This window comes from Lemur catta, chromosome 7, assembly GCF_020740605.2.
Source record: "Lemur catta isolate mLemCat1 chromosome 7, mLemCat1.pri, whole genome shotgun sequence".
NCBI classification, from domain to species: Eukaryota; Metazoa; Chordata; class Mammalia; order Primates; family Lemuridae; genus Lemur; species Lemur catta.
In genome coordinates, this window is record NC_059134.1 from 61678228 (window position 1) to 61698776 (window position 20549).

Below are 20549 nucleotides of genomic sequence, written 5' to 3' on the forward strand. Positions count from 1 at the left end.
GATCAAGGAGACATCCTTTCATATCACACATTGACTGTTTTTATTGACTTTTAATTTATCTCCTTGTTAATGTATGGACCTTCATGAAATGCTCACATTACTATCTCAATAAGTTAGTCTGATACATACTGAATCATATTTTATGTTTTTATAAAAAATGGTTCCTTATTATTTGTAATCTAAATACATACTTTGTGAGTATGATGTAAAGACCCTTAAAGACTTGGCTCTTTTTTATCTTGCCAATCTTACAATAATATAGTTTGCATATAACCCAAACAGCAGTCATTGTGTGTGTGTGCTTTATTCAGAAACACCCAATATTTAGTATTATTCTTCATTTTTACAGCATGTGCTGATTGCGGAGAATAGCAAAATCAGTCGATCTTGAATTTGTTTGGTCTTCACACCATAAATTATTGGATTAAGCATAGGGGGCACCACCACATAGAGGTTGGCCACTAGGATGTGGATGTGAGAAGGGATGGTTTTACCTGCAAAGCGATGGGCAAAAAATGAAAAGAATGCTGGAGTATAGAACATAAATATGACACAGATATGGGAGCTGCATGTGTTAAGAGCCTTGAATCTGGCCATCCAGGAAGGTATCTGGAAGACTGTGCAAAGGATCATTGTGTAGGACATAATGATGAACACCAAATCCATCCCTGTGGAGAGTAGGGCCATAGTCAGGCCATAAATGACATTGACTTTGATATTGTCACATGCTAATCTGGCAATGCCCATATGCTCACAGTAGGAATGGGGAATGATGTTTGTGCCACAATATGTAAGTCGGTATACCAGGAAGATGAATGGACAGCAGATAAAAAAGCTCCTGACCACAGCTGCTATGCCAATCTTCCCAATGACCAAGGAGGTTAGAATGGTGGTATATCTCAGTGGGTAACAGATGGCCACATAGCGGTCAAATGCCATGGCCAGGAGAATAGCAGATTCTGCCACAAAGATGAAATGTATGAAGAACATTTGGGACACACAGCTACCAAAGGATATATCTGTGGAATGGAACCAGAAGATGGCCAGCATCTTGGGGGCTGTGGCTGTGGAGAGAAGGAGGTCTGCTGAGGCCAACATGGACAGGAAGAGATACATGGGCTCATGGAGACTGCGCTCAGTTATGATCAGGAAGATCAAGAAGATATTGCCTACCACGGCCACAATGTACATAAAACAGATAGGGATGGAAATCCAAGTGTGAAAATCTTCCAGTCCTGGGATTCCAATCAGTATATACCACATATCCTGAGGATTGGTGTGATTGTAAAAGGAAGGAGCCATTGATGCAGTATATTCCAGGCCTAGTACCATTAATGAAAGACTGCAAGGTTGAGGATTTAGAAGCACTATCTTAAACTGAATGAGGTCTGATCAGATTTTTTCTTTCCAATATTTTTGTCTCTGTGAAAGGACAGTAAGATGGATTAACTAACCTAAGATTTCACTCTTTCTATTGCATAATTAGTTCCTGCATCTTGAAAAAATTAATAGTTGTCATTTAATAACTGCTTAATACGTGTCATCATAGTACTTACAAATGTGAACTTATTAAATTTTCACAATAGCTTATTGAAAAATCCTTTACAATAACCCATGATATAAATACTATTATTCTTAAAGATGAAAAAAAATTCCATGGACTTTCAGCTTCTTATCCCAGGTCCCACTGGATTCAAAGCAAAGCAAGATAAATCTGAAAACTCTGATCTTAGCATTGCCTATCAAAATAAAACTAAATACAAAAACATAGCATCAAATTTTTCACTGATCATATCCATGAGGAAAATAGAGAGATATGAAATTGAGTGGTACTGCTTATGGAAGAAGTAGGGAATGAAGTTTGACAAAACAGATTTCAAGCAATATAACACATATGCACTCTTCCACCTTGATTGACCTCTGACTTGATGTTAAGCCCTGTGCTAGCCACTAAGGATACACAGGTAAATTAAATTTATTCCTGTCTGCAAATCAATCCATTCCTCAAAACTGTAGAATGGGGCATTAAAACTCCATTTGCAATGCTAAACTGATCTGTGTTCTTAATTGTATATGCCTAGTATATGATGAATAAAAATTATTCTGTTTTATTTTGGGGTCACTGATTTAAAATTAGAAAATATATGTTTTATAATTTGTATAAATTTATGGGATACAAATATAATTTTGTTATATGGATATATTGCTAGTGGTGAAGTAGGGGTTTTTAGTGTGTCCATTACTCGAATAATGTACATTGGGAGGGGGGTGGATGATGATAAAATAAACTTTGTATTTCCAAGTACCACCACAGCAGCAAATAATGCTTTCACATAAAGCAAAAGTGCATATTCCTTCAGTAAAAGTTGTGGGGGGGGGCAATTTACTGATTATTAGTTCCAAAATTGTGGGTAGAAGAGAGGGTAATGTTAGGTGAAAAGGCAGGTTAAGAGGTATAACACTAAGGTAGACAATATATAGATAGGTAAATAGACAGGTGGATGGACAGGTAGATAGTTAGAAGCATGAAAATGACATAGATACAAAATATGTGAATGATAGGTGGCTCCCATCCTTCCCCAGTCCTCTTTCTTAGATAAAAGCTGGCTGAAGTTCTTAGTTTTTCAGGTGGTAAACAGGTTTAAGCAATGACCATCCCTCCATTTCTTGATTCTATTGTAGTTCAATATACTGACTATTGTATAACATGTTTTGCTACCTTTACTTTTAGTTTTGGTTAAGTGTTAAATATCCTGATCTTACATTTTATATGATTAAAATGTTTGAACCTCATTTTTTGAGTTATATTTTATGACATGTAATACCTACAAGATCCATTTGGCCTTGCCTTGAGTTGGCACGAGATTATTTAAAAATATTTTAATAAAATGTTAAAATGTGTAAGTCTATGGGTCTACTTTATTGACATAAATCAATTGTTTTACCATTTAACATGTAGCCAACATTGTTTGAATTTTTAAAATGGAATTTTGATGCTTCAGAGAAAGAGAAGACTAATCTGGAAGACTGCTTGACACAGATCTATGCCAGAGCCAAACCTGCCGGTAAAGTGTAGTCATGGAAGTGGATTATAGTGAGCGGGGATCCATAAGGACATTAGGGATGGGGAGAGAAGAGTCTAAGCAAAAGAAAGGAGCTCAGACATGAAAATGGAGGGAAAGAAAATAAATTCTGCAGTTTTCTTCTAATTTTGCTGGTGATCCTTTGGGACACTAATGATCTTTTGTTTTAGCTGTGTATTTTCACCATATTATTGCTATGATGACCTAAATTATAGGCCTGGGCTCCTTAGAGCATTATTCTATGATATTTCTGGTGGCATATTCTGACTGAATCATGAACATATGCACAGAGATGGTGTGGGGTGATAGAAACAGAGTGGCTCTAGGGACATATATAACTGGATTTAAATACTGGCTAAGTCATATTCTGGCTGTGGGACCCTAGGAAAGTTACCTAATTTAAACCTTGGTTTTCTTGATTGTAAAATAAATAAAAATAAGCATCAATTAAAAATGTGAGCCCATTCTGAAGTTAGTATTTTAGGATGGTAGCTACTTAAATCAGATGTATCTCTATCACAATAATAGTTGACACTAGGACATATACAAAATGACCGTTATTAAGACCAAATAATTGTTTGAACAAGTTTGACTTTCTGGACTTCAGGCTTATGATCCACTAAATTGAGATTGAATTGATGTAGGGTACCCATAAAGACAAAGATTTATTTTGTTATACTGAGCATATATCAATTGGTAATCTTCACTCCAAATCTGCCATTTACTTTTATAAGGTACAGACAGTTCAGCATACTGTTGGACATAGGGTTTTTTTTTTTTTTTTTTTCTTGAGACAGAGTCTCACTTTGTTGCCCAGGCTAGAGTGAGTGCCGTGGCGTCAGCCTAGCTCACAGCAACCTCAGACTCCTCGCCTTAAGCGATCCTACTGCCTCAGCCTCTCGAGTAGCTGGGACTACAGGCATGCGCCACTATGTCCGGCTAATTTTTTCTATATATATTTTTAGTTGGCCAGATCATTTCTTTCTATTTTTAGTAGAGATGGGGTCTCGCTCTTGCTGAGGCTGGTCTCAAACTCCTGACCTTGAGCAATCCATCCGCCTCGGCCTTCCAGAGTGCTAGGATTACAGGCGTGAGCCACTGTGCCCAGCCTGGACATAAGGGTTTTGAAATGTAATTTTATTTTTGTCCCATCACCAGTGTGACATAGGGAAGAGAGTTAAAATTCTCTTTCAGCTTCTTAATCTGTGCCTAGTCAAGTACCCTATGCATAATAAATAATCGGTACATTTTATGGAAAAAATGCATATACACACAATGACTACTAAAATTGTTTAACAACTGAGCCTTGTTTTTAACTACTAAGATATAAGTTTATTGTATCTATGCACAACATTCAGATCTGCATATCAAAGAAAAATGACCATTGTATAAACATAGTCTAAGAGAAAAAAATGTTCTTTTCACAGGTGATCTATTTATGAAAGAACACCAAAAGATACTACAGTTGCAGACCAACTCCAGCTAAAGCCAAGTCCAGTACTGCATGAGTCCGGTCTGAGGAAAATGTACAATGATTAAATTTTTGAATAATGAGTAGCTTCTACAGTTTCCTGACTTTTTCCTGGTGTTATTTTCTACATGCCTTCATTGAACATGGTTTACTTACCTGTATTATCTAGGATCCTGAAGATATTAAACAGGTTAAAAGGAGACAAAATAAAAGCAAGGAGATGCTTAAAACAAAGATAGAAAATCTAGACCTATCTACTTATACCTCTTTCAAGGCATCTCTTGGGCTCAACATTTTCAGTCCCAAAGGATTGAATTTTACTCCTCCCATTGAAAAAGATGGCCCAAAGATGGTTGTGGCACATCATCCGCAGGGAGAAGCATCTCTGTATTCTCTTCTTTTATGATTTGGGAAACTTTTTCTCTGGCTAACACTCTCAGAAACCAAGTTCAGACATACAGCTACATATCCAGGTCCTTTTTTCCTTGTCAGAGACTCATACTACCACAGCCATATCCTGTTCCCATGGAGCCATCTGCAAACATAGATTGTCAATGCCACATGTGCAACAAGGATTTTATGCTTTTTAAAAGGCATCTAAAAATGGATTCTCTCATTTTATTTCGCTTTAATTTTTAAAGTTCCCCTGCTTTCCCTTTTTTCCATTGGTCCCATGATAGGATTGGTTGGCATCAGAGGGTTGAGAAATGCCATTAGCTATTAGCCACTACAGAGATCCCATTCCTTTGAAAGACACTTTAATGAGGAATACAGATGCAGAAAAAAAAGAGAGAGATAAAGACAAATTTTATGATATTTGCAGGATTAAAAACTGACTCTATGCAGATGAAAGAGATTTATGGAAGAAGATACTTTCTCATCAATATTTCTCAAGTAGAACTTTCCAAATAATCATGATTTTCTGATGTTTTTCAAGGATTTCCTGAAAACTTTTTTCATCTATATTAATGGAACTTCCCTATACATATGATGTCTATCAGCTCACCTTGATTTGGTGATCAATGCTGGGCAAGTGCCCAAATCCCATAACCAATCATCTAGATATCATGGTGCTCACTGGCTGAGAGATGGTATCTTGTTACATAACGTAAGTGTGAGTGCTATATGAAGACAGAGACACTGAGTGCTCCATGCATTTTAAATACTTTCCATTCAGAGGTCTTGAAACTATAAATGATGGTAAATTGGCTAGCTTCTTGTTGCTTTGGACATCAAACAAGAACAGTATTTATCTCCCCACCTATCTTTGGGAAACAAATTAAGGTAACCAAGGTATATTAGAGAAAAAGAGATTGAGGAAGGACAATAAGGATTGAGTTGATAATAGAAATTGGTATCTTGAGCAGAGGGGAGAAAAAAAAAGGAAACATACAAAAAAGAAAAAAGAAGAAATTGGCATCTGAATCTGACTGTCTGGTGGTGACTAGAAGAACAAAGAATAGGATCCATGGGGTAGGCTTTGCTGATAATTATTCTGATATTTTTAAATTTTGTGGCTCTAAATCTCTAGTTGCCCCAATCCCTTAAAGAATCAAGTACTATTTTTTAGATCAAAAGTTTTGGTAGATAATGATTTCAGGTAAATATAATAAGCAAGAGAGCAGTAATCCAACCTGTCCTCTGCTAAGTACTTTAAGACACACATCCAGTCCAGTAATACCCTATGAAGATAGAATAATCATTATTTGTGACCCTTGATATATCTAGTCTCCCTTACAGAGATCTATATGATTTCTTTATCTGAAATCCTTTGCCCATGTGTTTTGGAAAAATCATTTTCCAGTTTTTTGAAAGTTACATGATCGTATTCTTTTTTATATTCCAAAATATTAAGCAGGTACAAATGTTTTTGCTATGTGGCTTGAGTCAGGGCAATAAATGTGCCCATCACCCAAATAGTGTTCACTGTACCTATTAGGTGGGTTTTTGCCCCTCCCGTTTCTCCCCTTGATTGCCAATGACTTTTACTTACCTCTGTGCACTTGTGTGCACATTCTTGATATCGAGTAACAATATCATTGAAGTCTTGGTGAGTTCCGCATAATCATAGAGATAGAAATTTTTCCAGACAACACATGAATATTTAGAGAGAATAAATGAAGTTTATAACTATCTTCATTTCAGTTCATGTCAGGTGTTGCTATCACTTTAGGGCATGTTGTGCCTCCAAAAGCTTTAGTTTTCAAATTTCTATGGATTTCAAGAGAATGGATAAGGGATTGTGGCCCTCCTGACCAAAATAGTGGTAGAAATACCTTTGGCTACTGATTTCATTTCTGTAAATTAAAGATGTTGGACTGCTTAAGAATTTTAGTTCTGTATTAATGTTGCTTTAATATGTAAGATTATTTAAATTGAGCCTAGTTAACTATTTTATAGGCAAAATAGAGTCCTGAATGCTAGTACCTCAGGCAAAAAGTGAAAGAAAGCCAAATCAAATCAAAGCCTTCATCTTATCATAGGACCTAAGTAGGGGAAGTCCAACAGAGAAATCCCAGGTGGTCTTTACCTTGAATTAGTACTTTTGGTATAATTGATTCCTTGCTTTCCTCTCATTCATGAGCTAATTCAGCCGGGAGTTGGTGCCAGGAAAGAGAGCAGACCTGTTAATTTATTTTATTTTTGTTTGTAGGTTGTAGAGCTTCTCAGTGGTTGGGAGCAGTATTTCTGGAGCCTTGAAGTTTTCTCAAGGTAGTTTGTCCTGCCATGTTGAAGAACAGCTTTAGCAATAGCCGCTATTCTTTCCAGGTGAAGTTGTTGAGCCACTTTAGAGAGGATTTATTTGGGAATAATCGCTAATGTAGTATCTCTTAGTTATGCTAATGTAAGATTATTAGGGCACTTGTTTTGAGGAAGGATATATTAAATTAAGGCTTGATAAGTTTTGGCCTCTTTCTAACATATCATGATATTCGTGTTGTACAGAGACAAACTTGCACAGAGGCCAATGTGACTGCTTGTATTAAAAGAAACAGACTTCAATTCCTTGTTTTGTTACGTTTTGTTTAAATTTCATATATTTTATTGGATTTTGTTTATGCATGCCCATAACAAGTCAAACAATAAAAGGTTTTTAATGTAAATGTTAATGATAATCTCTCCCTCCTTCCCATGATATTCAGCATAATCAAGGTGACAGGAATCATTTCACTCCTCTTTATGCTCAAAGAAACATGAAACTTTTATCTAAGTGTGTTTTATACCAATGGGAAGATACTAAATATTTTATTTACCATCTTAATTTTTTTCACTTAATATATAATGAGTATTCCCTAATTCAGTAAGCATTCATCTATTTCATTCTTTGTAACAGCTGAGTAATACTAAGTAAATGGATGTACTGTAGTTTATTCATTATTTATCTATTCTTAAATAATCGGATTTGATTCAGGAATAATGATCAGAAGGATATAAAGAAATATAGAGGTGGATGTTTTTAAATAACAAGATAAAACAAGTTAACAGACTAATAAGTGGAAAATGAGAAATACAATTAAAGAAAATGGATTAAGTAATACAATATACTAAATATATTTGGTTAATAGTTTTTCAAATTTATAGTAGTATGTTTATATGTCATAAGAAATATTTGAAATACTATTTAGTAGGAATAAACACCAACACTTAAAGGTTGAAGAAAATACTGCCTGATCTGACATGAAAATTTATAAAAACCACCAGGAACAAACCGTAGTCTGGCAAAATCGGGTCTATTAACTCATTTCAGTGAGGAAGGCAGCACACCAGAATCAGAGGGCATTCCTCAATCAAAGAAAATGATAGTCATTTATAGGATTTTGGAGAAGAATGAAATTTAGCTAAAATTTAAATAAGGCTGTGTTTTTATAGACTCAAAGTAAATCAGGGCTGTTTAAATGGGTCACCATCAGGTCTGAACTGCAAAGTTCAGTGTGGAATGATGTGTTCCTGTATCCCTTCTTTGAAGCTCTGCACCTGAGTTGTAAACCAAGGCTGCAGCACCATGTGAGAGCACATAGAAATCTCAGATCTCAGGACCTTCCCTCCCTAGGAGAGGTTTAGTTATTTTTTAAGTTATTACTTCAAGATAGAGATCTCTGAAAAACAAACAATCCAAACTACAAATGTTTTAAACCTGTCCCTTTCTGGGTAAAACCTAGTAATTATATAAAATTTACTTTCATCAGCTCTTTTCACTCATCATCCATCCTTTGGCCGAACCCCCTTTATTGGGTCATGAATTTTGAAGCATTCTGAAGTTTATCATAAATCATATCATCTTGTTACAATTATATAGCTCTAAAATAATGAATGATTTCTGACAATGCAGCTGGTTTTTTCATACCCTTTTTTCCCACTGCCATTGTTTCAAAATATTTTGGTGCATATTTTATAGGTTGCCACAATCTGAGGTACATACACTCATAGCATGAAGTCCTCAAATGAGCCTTCTCTCTCTGCTTATGAAATACGACTCTCATACCAACTCTAGTGTGTTGCACATGTAATTCTATTCCTATAATGTAACATAAATTCAGTTTGATACTTCCCTATGACTGGCTGGAAGAAAACATAGTGTCAGTTATTGAAGAGTTTCCTGCCCCCCCAGCTTTGTGTCAGCTAGGGTAGGGGGGGAGATGCTTATTCAGTGTCAAGGCATTGAAGAAAGCTTCTATAGCCATTGAGAAATATGTGCCCAATGGTTACATGTGAGGCATGGACATAACATCTGCAGATTCAACAGCTAACTTTTGTTTTTATTATAAAACTGGGCCATAGGAAGCTTGTCAGATTGGGCATGTTCCCGTCTGCCAGGATGGATCATCCAGACATTTATTGTCATCAGGGAACCTAGTGCAGTACCTAGCACCTGACAGTCATACTTATTTAATGAATGATAGCTATATGGTTATGTGGAAAAAAATAATTACATTGAAGTTAGTAGTTAGAACATAGCAATTTTTTTATTTTCCACTCTAGACCCTACCTTATACTCTTAAACTCAGGTGGCTGTAGCAGAAAGTAGAGTAGATCCTCTTTGATATCAGGAAATTCACTTCTTTGACCTTTAGATTAACCCTATAGTCTAATCCAGAAGACATAATTTATTGTTCTAGGGATAATTTCACATTTATCTTTCTAACCAAGACACTTTATTCTGTCTAGAAACTATTTGCCCACTTTGAGGCTTAAGCTATTAGAAAGCAAAGCCTGTATATTTGCTTTCCAGATTCTGAGTCAAGTAAGTAGACAGAGACTACTTAATTGAATGAAGTACAAAACAAAAAGGAGGGAAAGGCATAAATACAGGGAAAAAAATCTAGTTAGGTTTGGTTAATATCTAAAAAATATTAAGAAATATTTGCTTTGTAGTGTAAAATTACCCTGATGCATTAATCTGTCAAGTACTAACACTTACCTCCTTAGGTATCTAAGAGATTACAGAACAGTTAAAATGATTGTTTTCTTTTTATCCCTGCACAGATCCCTACCAGATGTCCTTCTTTTCTTTCCTTCTCTTGAAGGTGGGTTAGCTTACTTAGAAAGGAACCTCTTTATGTTCTTTTATCTTCTTTTTTCTTTTGAATTCATAATCAGTTATAAGCAGATACTCACATCTGTTCAGAACATCCATCCCTTTAGATATATAAGCAAAAGATCCACATCAAAATCCACTTCCAGCCTGGTGGTAGTGGAGTCCACATATAAAATCTAAAAACTAAGGATTCTAATTTAAATTAGACACGGTAAAATTTGAATCCAAAATAATATTTATTATGTCTTCTTTATACATTGTAGCTGCACAGTCCAATACAGTAGCCACTCAACTGTCCAATACAATGGTCTTCAACATTTAAGTATAAATTAAGTTAGCTAAAACTTAAAATGCAATTGTTCAATTATATAAGTGCTTAGTAGCCACATGTTCTATATTGGTCTTTCCTATGCTGTATTGTATAATATCTCCTCATTTTTGAAAAGTTCCATCAGTCAATTCTGGTCTATACAGTTATCACAGCATTCCTGTGAGTTGGGTATTTTCCCCATTTGAAGATGAATTAACTAAACTTCAGAGAATTAAAGAAACTTCAGGTTATCTACTCTGAAACATGAAGACCTAAGCAAATAAAAACTCCATTTTTGTTTTACTTAAAGAAAATGCTTAAAAGTCCATTTGGAGCATGTTAACTTTTTTCCTATTTCTTGAATGTGGTCATGCTGATGGAGTGACGTACATATGACCAGGTTGACACAAATAATCAGTTCTTGTTGAATTTATGGAATGTTTCAGATGAAGCTCTCCTGCCTGTGGCTCTAAGAGCAACCACTTTCAGGACAGAAGTTAGAATGGAACTATGGAACTTACTTGTAGTTGATTCTCAGACTACATTTAAAATTTGTTTTACAATAGGTGATCATGGACTCAGGGCTAAAGCTCTAATGCTAATAAAATTTATTTTATCTTTTTCTTCTTTTCTGTTTTTTTTTTTTTTTTTTAAAGACCTGAGTATCTCAAAGTCTTTTTGAAGAAAAGAGTCTGAGTATTCTAGTACGAATCTGTTGGGTCTTGACACTGTAGATGATGGGGTTCATCAAAGGTGGAAAAAGGATGTAGATGTTTCCCATAAGAACGTGGACCATGGGGGAGAGGTGCTTGCCAAAACGGTGCACGATTGTGAGGCTAATGACGGGGATATAGAACACAAGAACAGCACAGATGTGGGAGATACAAGTCTGAAATGACTTATGCCGCTCCTCCTGAGAGGCAACTGTCAGGACTTGCTTAAGAATCAGGACATAGGAAAAGAGGATGAGTACAGCATCCAACAACAGTGTGCAAATGACCAGCATCAGAGCATAGTAACTATTGAATCGGATGTCTGCACAGGCTAAGCGGAGAAGATCCTGGTGCAGGCAGAAAGAGTGAGAGAGAATGTGGGGACGACAGTAATGGAAGAATTTCAGACGGATGATGGGGGGTGTAATAAAGAAGAAACTCCTACCTAATATGGTAAGCCCAATTTTGATAATCCTAGAATTAGTCAGGATGGAGGAATAACGCAGTGGATTGCAAATTGCAATATACCGGTCAAAGGCCATAGCGAGAAGGACAGAGGACTCCATGAAGGACAGACCATGGATAAAAAAGGACTGGGTAATGCAGGAATCCAGGGTGACCTCTTGAATGAGCCCCCAGAGGATCCCCAGCACCGTGTGCACGGTGGACAGCCCCATGCATAGGTCAGTGAGGGCCAGCATGGCCAGGAAATAGAACATGGGCTGGTGCAGCCTTGGCTCAGTCCGGATCACATGGAGCACCATGCAGTTTCCCCAAATCACCATGGCATAGATAGAGGAGAATGGGATGGAGAACCAGGGATATTGCTGCTCCAGGCCAGAAAATCCAGTGAGGAGGAAAAAGGACAAATTTGTGCTGGGGCTTACCGAAGCAAGCATCCTGGAATTGAGATACTGAGAGAATTGTTCAAAGAAAATGTTCTAATTTCAGATGAATGAGATGAAATTTCTAACTAAAAAAAAAAATCCTAAAACGTTATTAAATTTTAAAAATATGGCTGAGTAGTAATTCTCTTCTTTAGAGGTGTATTACTTGCTGCCTTTGAGAAAATAGTCTTCTTCTAATGTCATTTAAGGAGTCATTATTCATGCTGGCAGGATGTAGATATATCCTTAGAAGCCTCATATGAAAACAAATAAGGAAGAATGAATAAAAATAGGAAGCTATTGTTAAAGAAAATGTGTTCCTAAGACATTTTCCTGGGAATAGTGGTGAAAATTTTAAATGAGCAACATTAAAAGCTGATGTACTCAAAAAATTATTATTTTCTTCCTTCCAGTTCATTAGGCATTTGAAGTGAAGAGTAATCTTTGGGTTTTGAGTATCATAAGTCCATTTAAGTAGTCACTTTTTACCCATCATTTTCCATTTTCTGCTGTCTCCAAGTATATTTTTTCTCCAAATAGAATTTATTAAGGACATTCCTGTTTTCTTTCACTTCGATGGCATAGCCTTTTTACTTTTTCTTCTTCAGTGATAGGCAGAGAGGAATATTTATGCATAAGATCTTTAGCAAATAATTTCTCACAGGAGCTCTGGCCCCTTGAGATGTTCAACTCTTCTGTGCCCTTGTGATGTAGAGACAGACTGAAGATTCTGAGGCATCTTCTGGTAGCAGCTCAGTGTTCCTTACTCCTTGATTCATTCAGCTAATCAGTCTATTAAGCATTTATTTAATAATCATTTATTCAATTTACTGGCCAGTGTGTTTTCTTCCTTAGAACCTGCCATTCTGTATCAATCAGAAGGCCAAGGTTATGATTGCAAAAGCCTTATTGTAGCAGAATCAATTGTCTTCTTCTTTACATTGTTCTGCTTTCAGTCTCGTCCTTGGGAATCATCACAAAAGATTTAAAAACTCTAATAATGTAGACAAATGTTCAAAACACCACACTCACTTTCATGTTTGATTGAATCATTCAAACATGTTAAGGTACCTTCAGATTCTGGCTTCCTTTTGTGGTCTCTTCATTTTTTTTTTTTTTTCTTACTTGCCTCAGGCTAACTTTCTTTTCAATGTACCCTCTACACTAGTCTGAACTCTTCTAGGAGTCTATCCATTGGTCTTTCTTGCCCTGCCCCTTGTCAGTGTTGAATAACTTACGTATTTTTAATACATTTCCTCCACTGAATGCTCGGATTTTCTTTGCTCTTTGCAGAAAAATGTGTTCATCTTTTGAATACTTATGTTTTTTCATTTGTCCAAAACCCATTTCTCTTCTTTCATAAGATTATTCAGCAGATATTCTAACTGCCTAAGATATTCACCATCTTTACCTCAACTTCTTCCAGCCCTTTATGAAATGATGTTATATTTTTCCTTTGTAACTCAACCATCACTTTTCAAGATACCTCTTAAGTAGGACAGATTCCCCCATATAGCTATTTTTTGTATAACATTTTATTTTTAAATAACTTATTCAATTTATAATTTGATATTTATTAGCTAAATATTTGACTAATGTCTCTGTTGCACACTAAATTCTAAATTCCCTAAAGTGGAGACTGTATCGATTTTTTTTTTACCATTTGAGACTAACATTTATACCACTACTTCCTGACTGCCCCTGGGAGCTCGAATTCATATATACGACTGCCTACTTGATGTCTCCATCTGTATACTTAATCACAAAATAAGAATAATGCCCCCTAAATACTTGATTTTCCTCCTAAATCTATCTTCTCCAAATTTGTCCTAATATAAAAAAATGACTCCACCAATAACACAATTCTTAAGAAAACTCTTAAAATTCCTTCTTGATTTCTCTTTATCTTTCCCTTTCCTCTCTCTGCCAAATCTTTCATCAATTTCTATCACTTCCACCTAAAACATATCCCGAATCTTCCCACTTTTCACTTATACACTGATGCAGCCTTGGTTTACAATATTGTCTGGCTATTGTAGTAATTTGCTAGCTTATCTCATTATTTTTTTCTGTTCGTCCCCTAAAAATGTATTCTTCCCAGAAAAAGCAAACTTTTCTTCTGCAAAACATCTACCACATTGCATAAGTCCATGTGGAAAAATCACTCTGATAGCCTCTCATTCCCCCTAATAAAATGCAAAGTCTTTATCATGTCAAAAAGCCTTATATGACCTCACCATCTGCCTCTCCCAGTACATCTCAGGCCACTGTTGCCTCCACTCTTTAATCTATAGTTATCTTTCTCTTCCTCAAATCAAATTAAATATATTCTTGTCTCAGGATCTTTGCCCATTATCTTCTCTTGGCTCAGAAGTATCTACCCCATGTATTTGCACGGAAACTTCATTTATCACTTTTCAGTATCACTTTCAGGATCACATTTCAGTTCAAGTGATACTTCTTCAGGGGCATTTTTCTAATACCACTCTCATCTAGATTATCCTATCTCTTCAACCCCCTCAACTAAGTTACTGTTTTCTCAATACACTGGTTTATATTTACACCACTTACTATATACTGATTTTTCATTAGATTTATTGGAAGCTCTAGAAGATTAGGAATCATGTCTAGTTTTTTTCACTGATGTGCAAAATGAGGTTTAACGTAAAGTGGGTACTTACCAAATAATTTTTTAATTAATTAATTATTCTATGAATTAAGAGCTGTACCATCAGAGAGATATAAAGATAAAATGAACATGAACACTTATATCTTGTAAGCATGTGTAAAATCATTTGTATACAACTGATCCTTGCTGGCCATAGGCTACAAATCTTGGGTCATCATATACTAGGTTTGTATGATATATAAAACAGGTGCCACCCTAAGAATTCTTGCCGGCCTTTGATACAACACTCAGATTTCAAACATGGTTCTTCTCATTCCCAGCCTGATACAGACATATAGACAAGTGTGATTACTTGCTGGGGTTAATCACAAAAGACATAGATACTCTGTGAATGTAACCATGTGTTAAAAGTACATACTTTCATTCAGGCTTCTGCAGACTGGCTACAAATGTTAATGGTGCCACCACAGAGAATATAAGCCTTTTAGCAATACAAGAGCAAGAAATGTTGGAGTCTTTTTTTTTAATGTATTTTGAGAGGTAGGATGGGAGTCAGGAAAATGTGGTGTTGATGTGGCGAATAAAGATTTTTAAAGAGGAAAATGGACATTATGTCAAATGCACCAAATTTTCCAGCTATATTTAAAAAAAAATGCCCACAGTTTTCCAAAACATCATGCTGTGTTATGCTAGCTCAAAGTCAGTGGTTGTGATATTGGAGTTCCCAGCAACCAGAACAATGACTAGCATAAAATAAATAAGGAAGACAAATAGCACTGAATTTGAGTCTGGGGCAGTAATAGAATTATGGCATTCCTTCTGTGCACTGTCTACAATATTGACTTGGAAAAAAAGTCAGTGATTAAATTAAAGGGATCATTCTTTCAAGGTAATCTTTCTTTTCTTTTCTTTTCTTTCAAAATAATAAGGGAGTACAAATGTTTTTGCTATGTGGATATCTTTTATAATGCTTATGTCAGGGGTCTTAGTGTGCCCATCACCCCAGTAGTGTTCATTGTACCCGATGGGAAAGTTTTTACCTCTCTGTTCCTCTCTGCCACTTGATTTCCAATGACCTTTACATCTTTTTGTGCTCATGTGTGCCCATAGATTAGCTCCCAGTTATTAGAGAGTACATGTGGTGTTTGTTTTTCCATTCCTGGGATATTTCACTTATGATAATGGTTTCCGGTTCCATCCAAGTTGTAAAACACGTTACTTCATTCTAAAGGGAGTCTTTTCTTAAGCACTCTGACTAAAACTGACCTACATATGCCGACATCTCTGTCTTTCTTTCTTTCTTTTTTTTTTTTCTTTTCTCCAACTAGAAACAAAGGAAGGACAGACATCTCGGCCTTTCTTCTGTCCTGTGGGTATGATTCCCTGTGTGATCACTTACTGTCTTTTTGAGATTAGGCAGAGTAATGATCAATAGTCTTTGCTCACCCTAAAAACATAGAGGATGTCTGTTGTGTTTGGAAGTCAGTTTCTTTATAATTACATTGAATAAAAGCACCCTGTTTGCCAGGACAGTCCAGCCTTTGTTTTTTTTTCCAACGTAATTGCTGAAAGACATCCATGCATGTCCTGCTTTGGGCAAAAAAATAATAATAATAATTATATGGCCACCTTTGGAAGGTCATTCCTCTAATGGTCTGTTCTGGACACCAGTAGGGGTCACAAGTGGTTCATTGAATTTTTTCCCTTCCTACTTCAATGATGCATAAGGCAGATTTGTTTTAGAATTATTTCAGTGAGGACAGGCCCTTAAGAGTCTTGGCATGGCTAAAGAGATAAGACTTGTCCAAATAACTGGGTGTTTATGGGTTCTGCATATACTACTATCAGAGAAAACTAATTAGCCACAAACCTAAAGTAGTCTTAAAATTCTAGTTTACCTGAATTGTTATGACTATTAATTCTATGAATGGTCTTTTCTTAAATTTATTTATCCATCCTTTAGTATATGTTTTATAAATTGTCTATAAATAACATCCCCAGCATGACTGAAATATTTAAAAAATGTAGTCATAACTTAGAAGCATAAAAAATATATGACATGGATTTTTTAGATGTTTCCACCAAGATTTTTTTAATTTTATTGAACTCTGACTTAAATCATTTCTCTCAAGAGAATGTATTTATTTTGTTGGCTTTAATATTTTCCCTTTATTCAAGAAAATGTGAGACATCTTACCATAAAACCAACTATAAAAAAACACTGCCACCAACTGTCAAACACTGAATGAAAGATGAAAATTGAGCAAAAAGGGAAAAGAGGAAGGCAAATCTATTTTTTTAAAAATTATTTTTATTTTAAATTGACAAATACTAATTATGTATATTTATGGGGTACACTGTGATGTTTTGATTTATGCATCCATTGTGGAAAGATCCTATCAAGCTAATTAATATATTCATTATTTCTGAACTTATTATTTTGTGGTGAGAATGTTAAAGATCTATTCTTTTAGCAATTTTGAAATATGCAATACATTATTACAACTGTGGTCACCATGCAGTGCAATAGATCACTAACACTTATTCCTCTGGTCTAACTAAAACTTTGTACCCTTTGATCAACATCTTCTCTTACCCCATTCTTCTCCCTCCCCACCCCCAGCCTCTGGTAACCACCTTTCTATTCTCTGTTTCTATGGGATCAACTTTTTTTTTTTTTTACAAAAAAATCCATCTTTAATTATACTAAAGTGAACAGTTGAATTTATAATAACAAACACTAAAAGTATTGCACGTATTTAAAATTGTCCCCTGAAAATTTCAGAATAGGCCAATGCAATCTAGCTCAATTCCTTCATTTTTAAGATAAAGGACATTGCAAAAGCTTTCTAAGAAATAGAGAAACTTTTTAGGCTGCTAGACTCCAGGCCCAATTATTCTCCAGTGGGTTTAGTGAAGCCATCTATAATCACCATCTCCATCACTTTTCTTGTTTTCTGATTCCCATATAGTTGATAAGAATAATTTTGCCAGCAAAAAAAATGTAATGTCAAATCAGTAAAATTTTAAGAAATAAACCTAGAAAAATTATGAATATTATATAGAATTATATTAGAATTAAAATTATTTTTTGAAATTCACATTACCATGATCTTTATATGTCTACTACAAATATTATTAATAATAAAATTTTGAATTTATATAACATTAATTTCCAGTTCCAACCTTCTCTTCAAGAGGCAGATATGAGGAGAAGTATATTAGTGCCTCAGATTTTCCTGCTTTATCCCCAACAGAGGAGACCACTACCTTCATTAAGAAGAGAGCCCAGGCCCAATCGGCTGTTACTGCAAAGGTAATTGTGTCCTCAGAACACAGGGGAGAAGGATGTTATACACCACAGAGTGCAGGATGACTAGCAGTGAGGGGTCCAAATGACTGCCTAAGTCTCCTACACAAAGGGGGGACCCAGTCCCCAAGCACAAGAAGGGATCATGAAATGTACCCCAGGGAATCCCTGGATGACATAAGAAACTGTCCTGCTGTCACAGAAATAGGGCTATTGGCTGCAGTCCCTCGTGCAGAGAGTAATGCTGGCCTTGATCTTAGGATGGCAAGTGTGCTGGGGGAAAAAACTAAACTCACCCAGTGAAACTCTAACCTAACCCAAACAAGAGAAGTCTGGGGTTGTAGCCACAGTATCTCAGGAAAGGCATTTTTTTTATAGCCGTTCATCAGGATATTATTGCTAGGATGTGTTTTTATAAGAACATCCCTGCAGAGATTATACAAGGCAATCAGGCCCCTTAGCTTTTCCTATACAGCTCTCATCTATTCTGCTAGATACAGTGCCTGGAGGCTGTCCTTGCTGTGACTTTTAACACCAGATTTTTGAATTGTGTGACAATGAACCATCTTTTATTTATGTGAATAAATTTCCAGTGTTTATTGTCCATTGCTATATTGTGAAATTATAGTAGATGTAAAATTGTTATGTCTTAGATTCCTATAATTTCTAGAGCTGATGTCTAGAATATCCCAGAGGTGATAAAGATTTATTATCTGAGTCACCAGAGGTAGTTATTTTTGGAAATCAGAGTGTCTTAGTCTTCATGGCCTTACAAATCAGGTATGAGCCAGGCATGTCTCTCAGAGTAGAAATGATAACTATTTAGAAGGAACCATTGCCCTAGAATGGGGCAAATATATAATGCCCAGGAAGACCACTGGTGCCATAGCAGATAGTATGTTCATCCAATCCTTCATAGCCATTTCATTGGTGTTTTATTATCTTTTTTGTGAACACACTATGTTCAGTCACCTATGTGACTAGAATGTATCTAGGTTATGTGTCACATGTTAAGAAACATACAGAGTTTAATTATTCGTTTCATATTTAAAGCTATTTCAGTACTCAAAGTTCCCACTGGATACACCTGGACCTGAATCATGAGTATAATACTTTTCCAGTTCATTTTTTTGACAATTGACCAGGGTTTCAGCAGGCATATGCTTAGTTTCAAAGATATTAGATATTAATGTTAATATTAACTACTCAGGTTGGCAGCGGAGACTAAGAGCAATAATAAATTTGTGCAGAAATCTCCTAAATGCCACATGCATCTGAGAAAAATAAAGTGATAGTTGAATGTCTTTGAAAAAGAGGAAGCAACTAGACTAAATTCCTCACACCTTTTTTAAGGGCAAAAATCGTATCATCATTACTTTTTACCTCCAACATCTACAACAGGTTTTTTTCATTTAATATGTGGGAACTCCATAAATGCTTGCTGCATAAAACTAAATCAAAAAGAGGTGCTCGGCCGGGCTCGGTGACTCACGCCTGTAATCCTAGCACTCTTGGGAGGCCGAGGCGGGTGGATCACTCCAGGCCAGGGGTTCAAGACCAGCCTGAGCAAGAGCGAGACCCTGTCTCTACTAAAAATAGAAAGAAATTATCTGGACAACTAAAAATATATATAGAAAAATTAGCTGGGCATGGTGGCATATGCCTGTGGTCCCAGCTACTCGGAAGGCTGAGGCAGTAGGATCGCTTAAGCCCAGGAGTTTGAGGTTGCTGTGAGCTGGGCTGATGCCACGGCACTCACTGTAGCCTGGGCAACAAAGCGAGACTCTGTCTCAAAAAAGAGCTGCAGGGTAGAGCATCATAAAATTACTTTCATGATGCATATAAAATTTAACATTTTGATACATTTAAAAATGAGCTGATGGTGATTCTACCAGAAGGTGTGTGAGGGATAGACCAAAAGAATGGCAAAGGAGAATAAAAACAGAGAAAAGAACTTCTACACACTCATGATTAGGTGTGCAGGTGTGGTTTTTCATGATTGATCTGATACAAAAAAGACAGGGAAAGAGAAGACAGAGAGGCTAGGGAAAAATATGCTACCTTACCAGCAGGCCAGATGAAACTTTCAGCAATTCTGCTAGTTGTCTTAGGCAAAGAAAAATAGGCATTCTTTATCTGAGTGCACTTTGAGTAGAATCCTATCAATCCTTGCATTTCACTCAACCCTATTTTCCCTCCCCAGAATATTCTGTGGCTCCAAAAGCCCCTTCTTTGTGAAGACTATTTTGCTTCATTTAGTTCTCTCTGGATCTGTGGCTCTGTGGAATTCCCAGAAATAGAGAAAGCTAATTCAAACTCTGAGGTCTGAAAAAGATAGATAAGACCTTTAGATGGGTATCATTTCACAGCTTGGGAAGTTATGAAGGGCCCAAGAATCTGCTGGAGAACCTGCCTCTAGGCCCTTCAAGGGGTTTGGATCTCTGTTAGAGTATATCGGCAGCAACACTTCTATGTTCTCAATATCTGTGTTTTGTTCTTAGAAATACTCAGCAACTAAAAACATAAAAGAAAACAATTGGATGATCTATCCATTAGCCAAAGGACTTACATTTTTGTATTGATTAGTAATGTCTTTGACTCTTTCTTTTT

At 36.1% G+C, this 20549-nt stretch overlaps 2 protein-coding genes across 2 annotated transcripts; both read right to left on the reverse strand.

The window, feature by feature from the left end:
* Positions 1 to 330: 330 nt before the first annotated feature.
* On the reverse strand, positions 331 to 1302 carry LOC123642042 (olfactory receptor 52Z1-like). Its single transcript, XM_045556970.1, has one exon. The coding sequence runs from the start codon at positions 1300 to 1302 to the stop codon at positions 331 to 333; it is 972 nt and encodes a 323-aa protein (XP_045412926.1).
* A 9765-nt stretch (positions 1303 to 11067) lies between these two features.
* LOC123642333 (olfactory receptor 51V1) lies at positions 11068 to 12021 on the reverse strand. Its single transcript, XM_045557331.1, has one exon. The coding sequence runs from the start codon at positions 12010 to 12012 to the stop codon at positions 11068 to 11070; it is 945 nt and encodes a 314-aa protein (XP_045413287.1). The 5' UTR covers positions 12013 to 12021.
* Positions 12022 to 20549: the final 8528 nt, after the last annotated feature.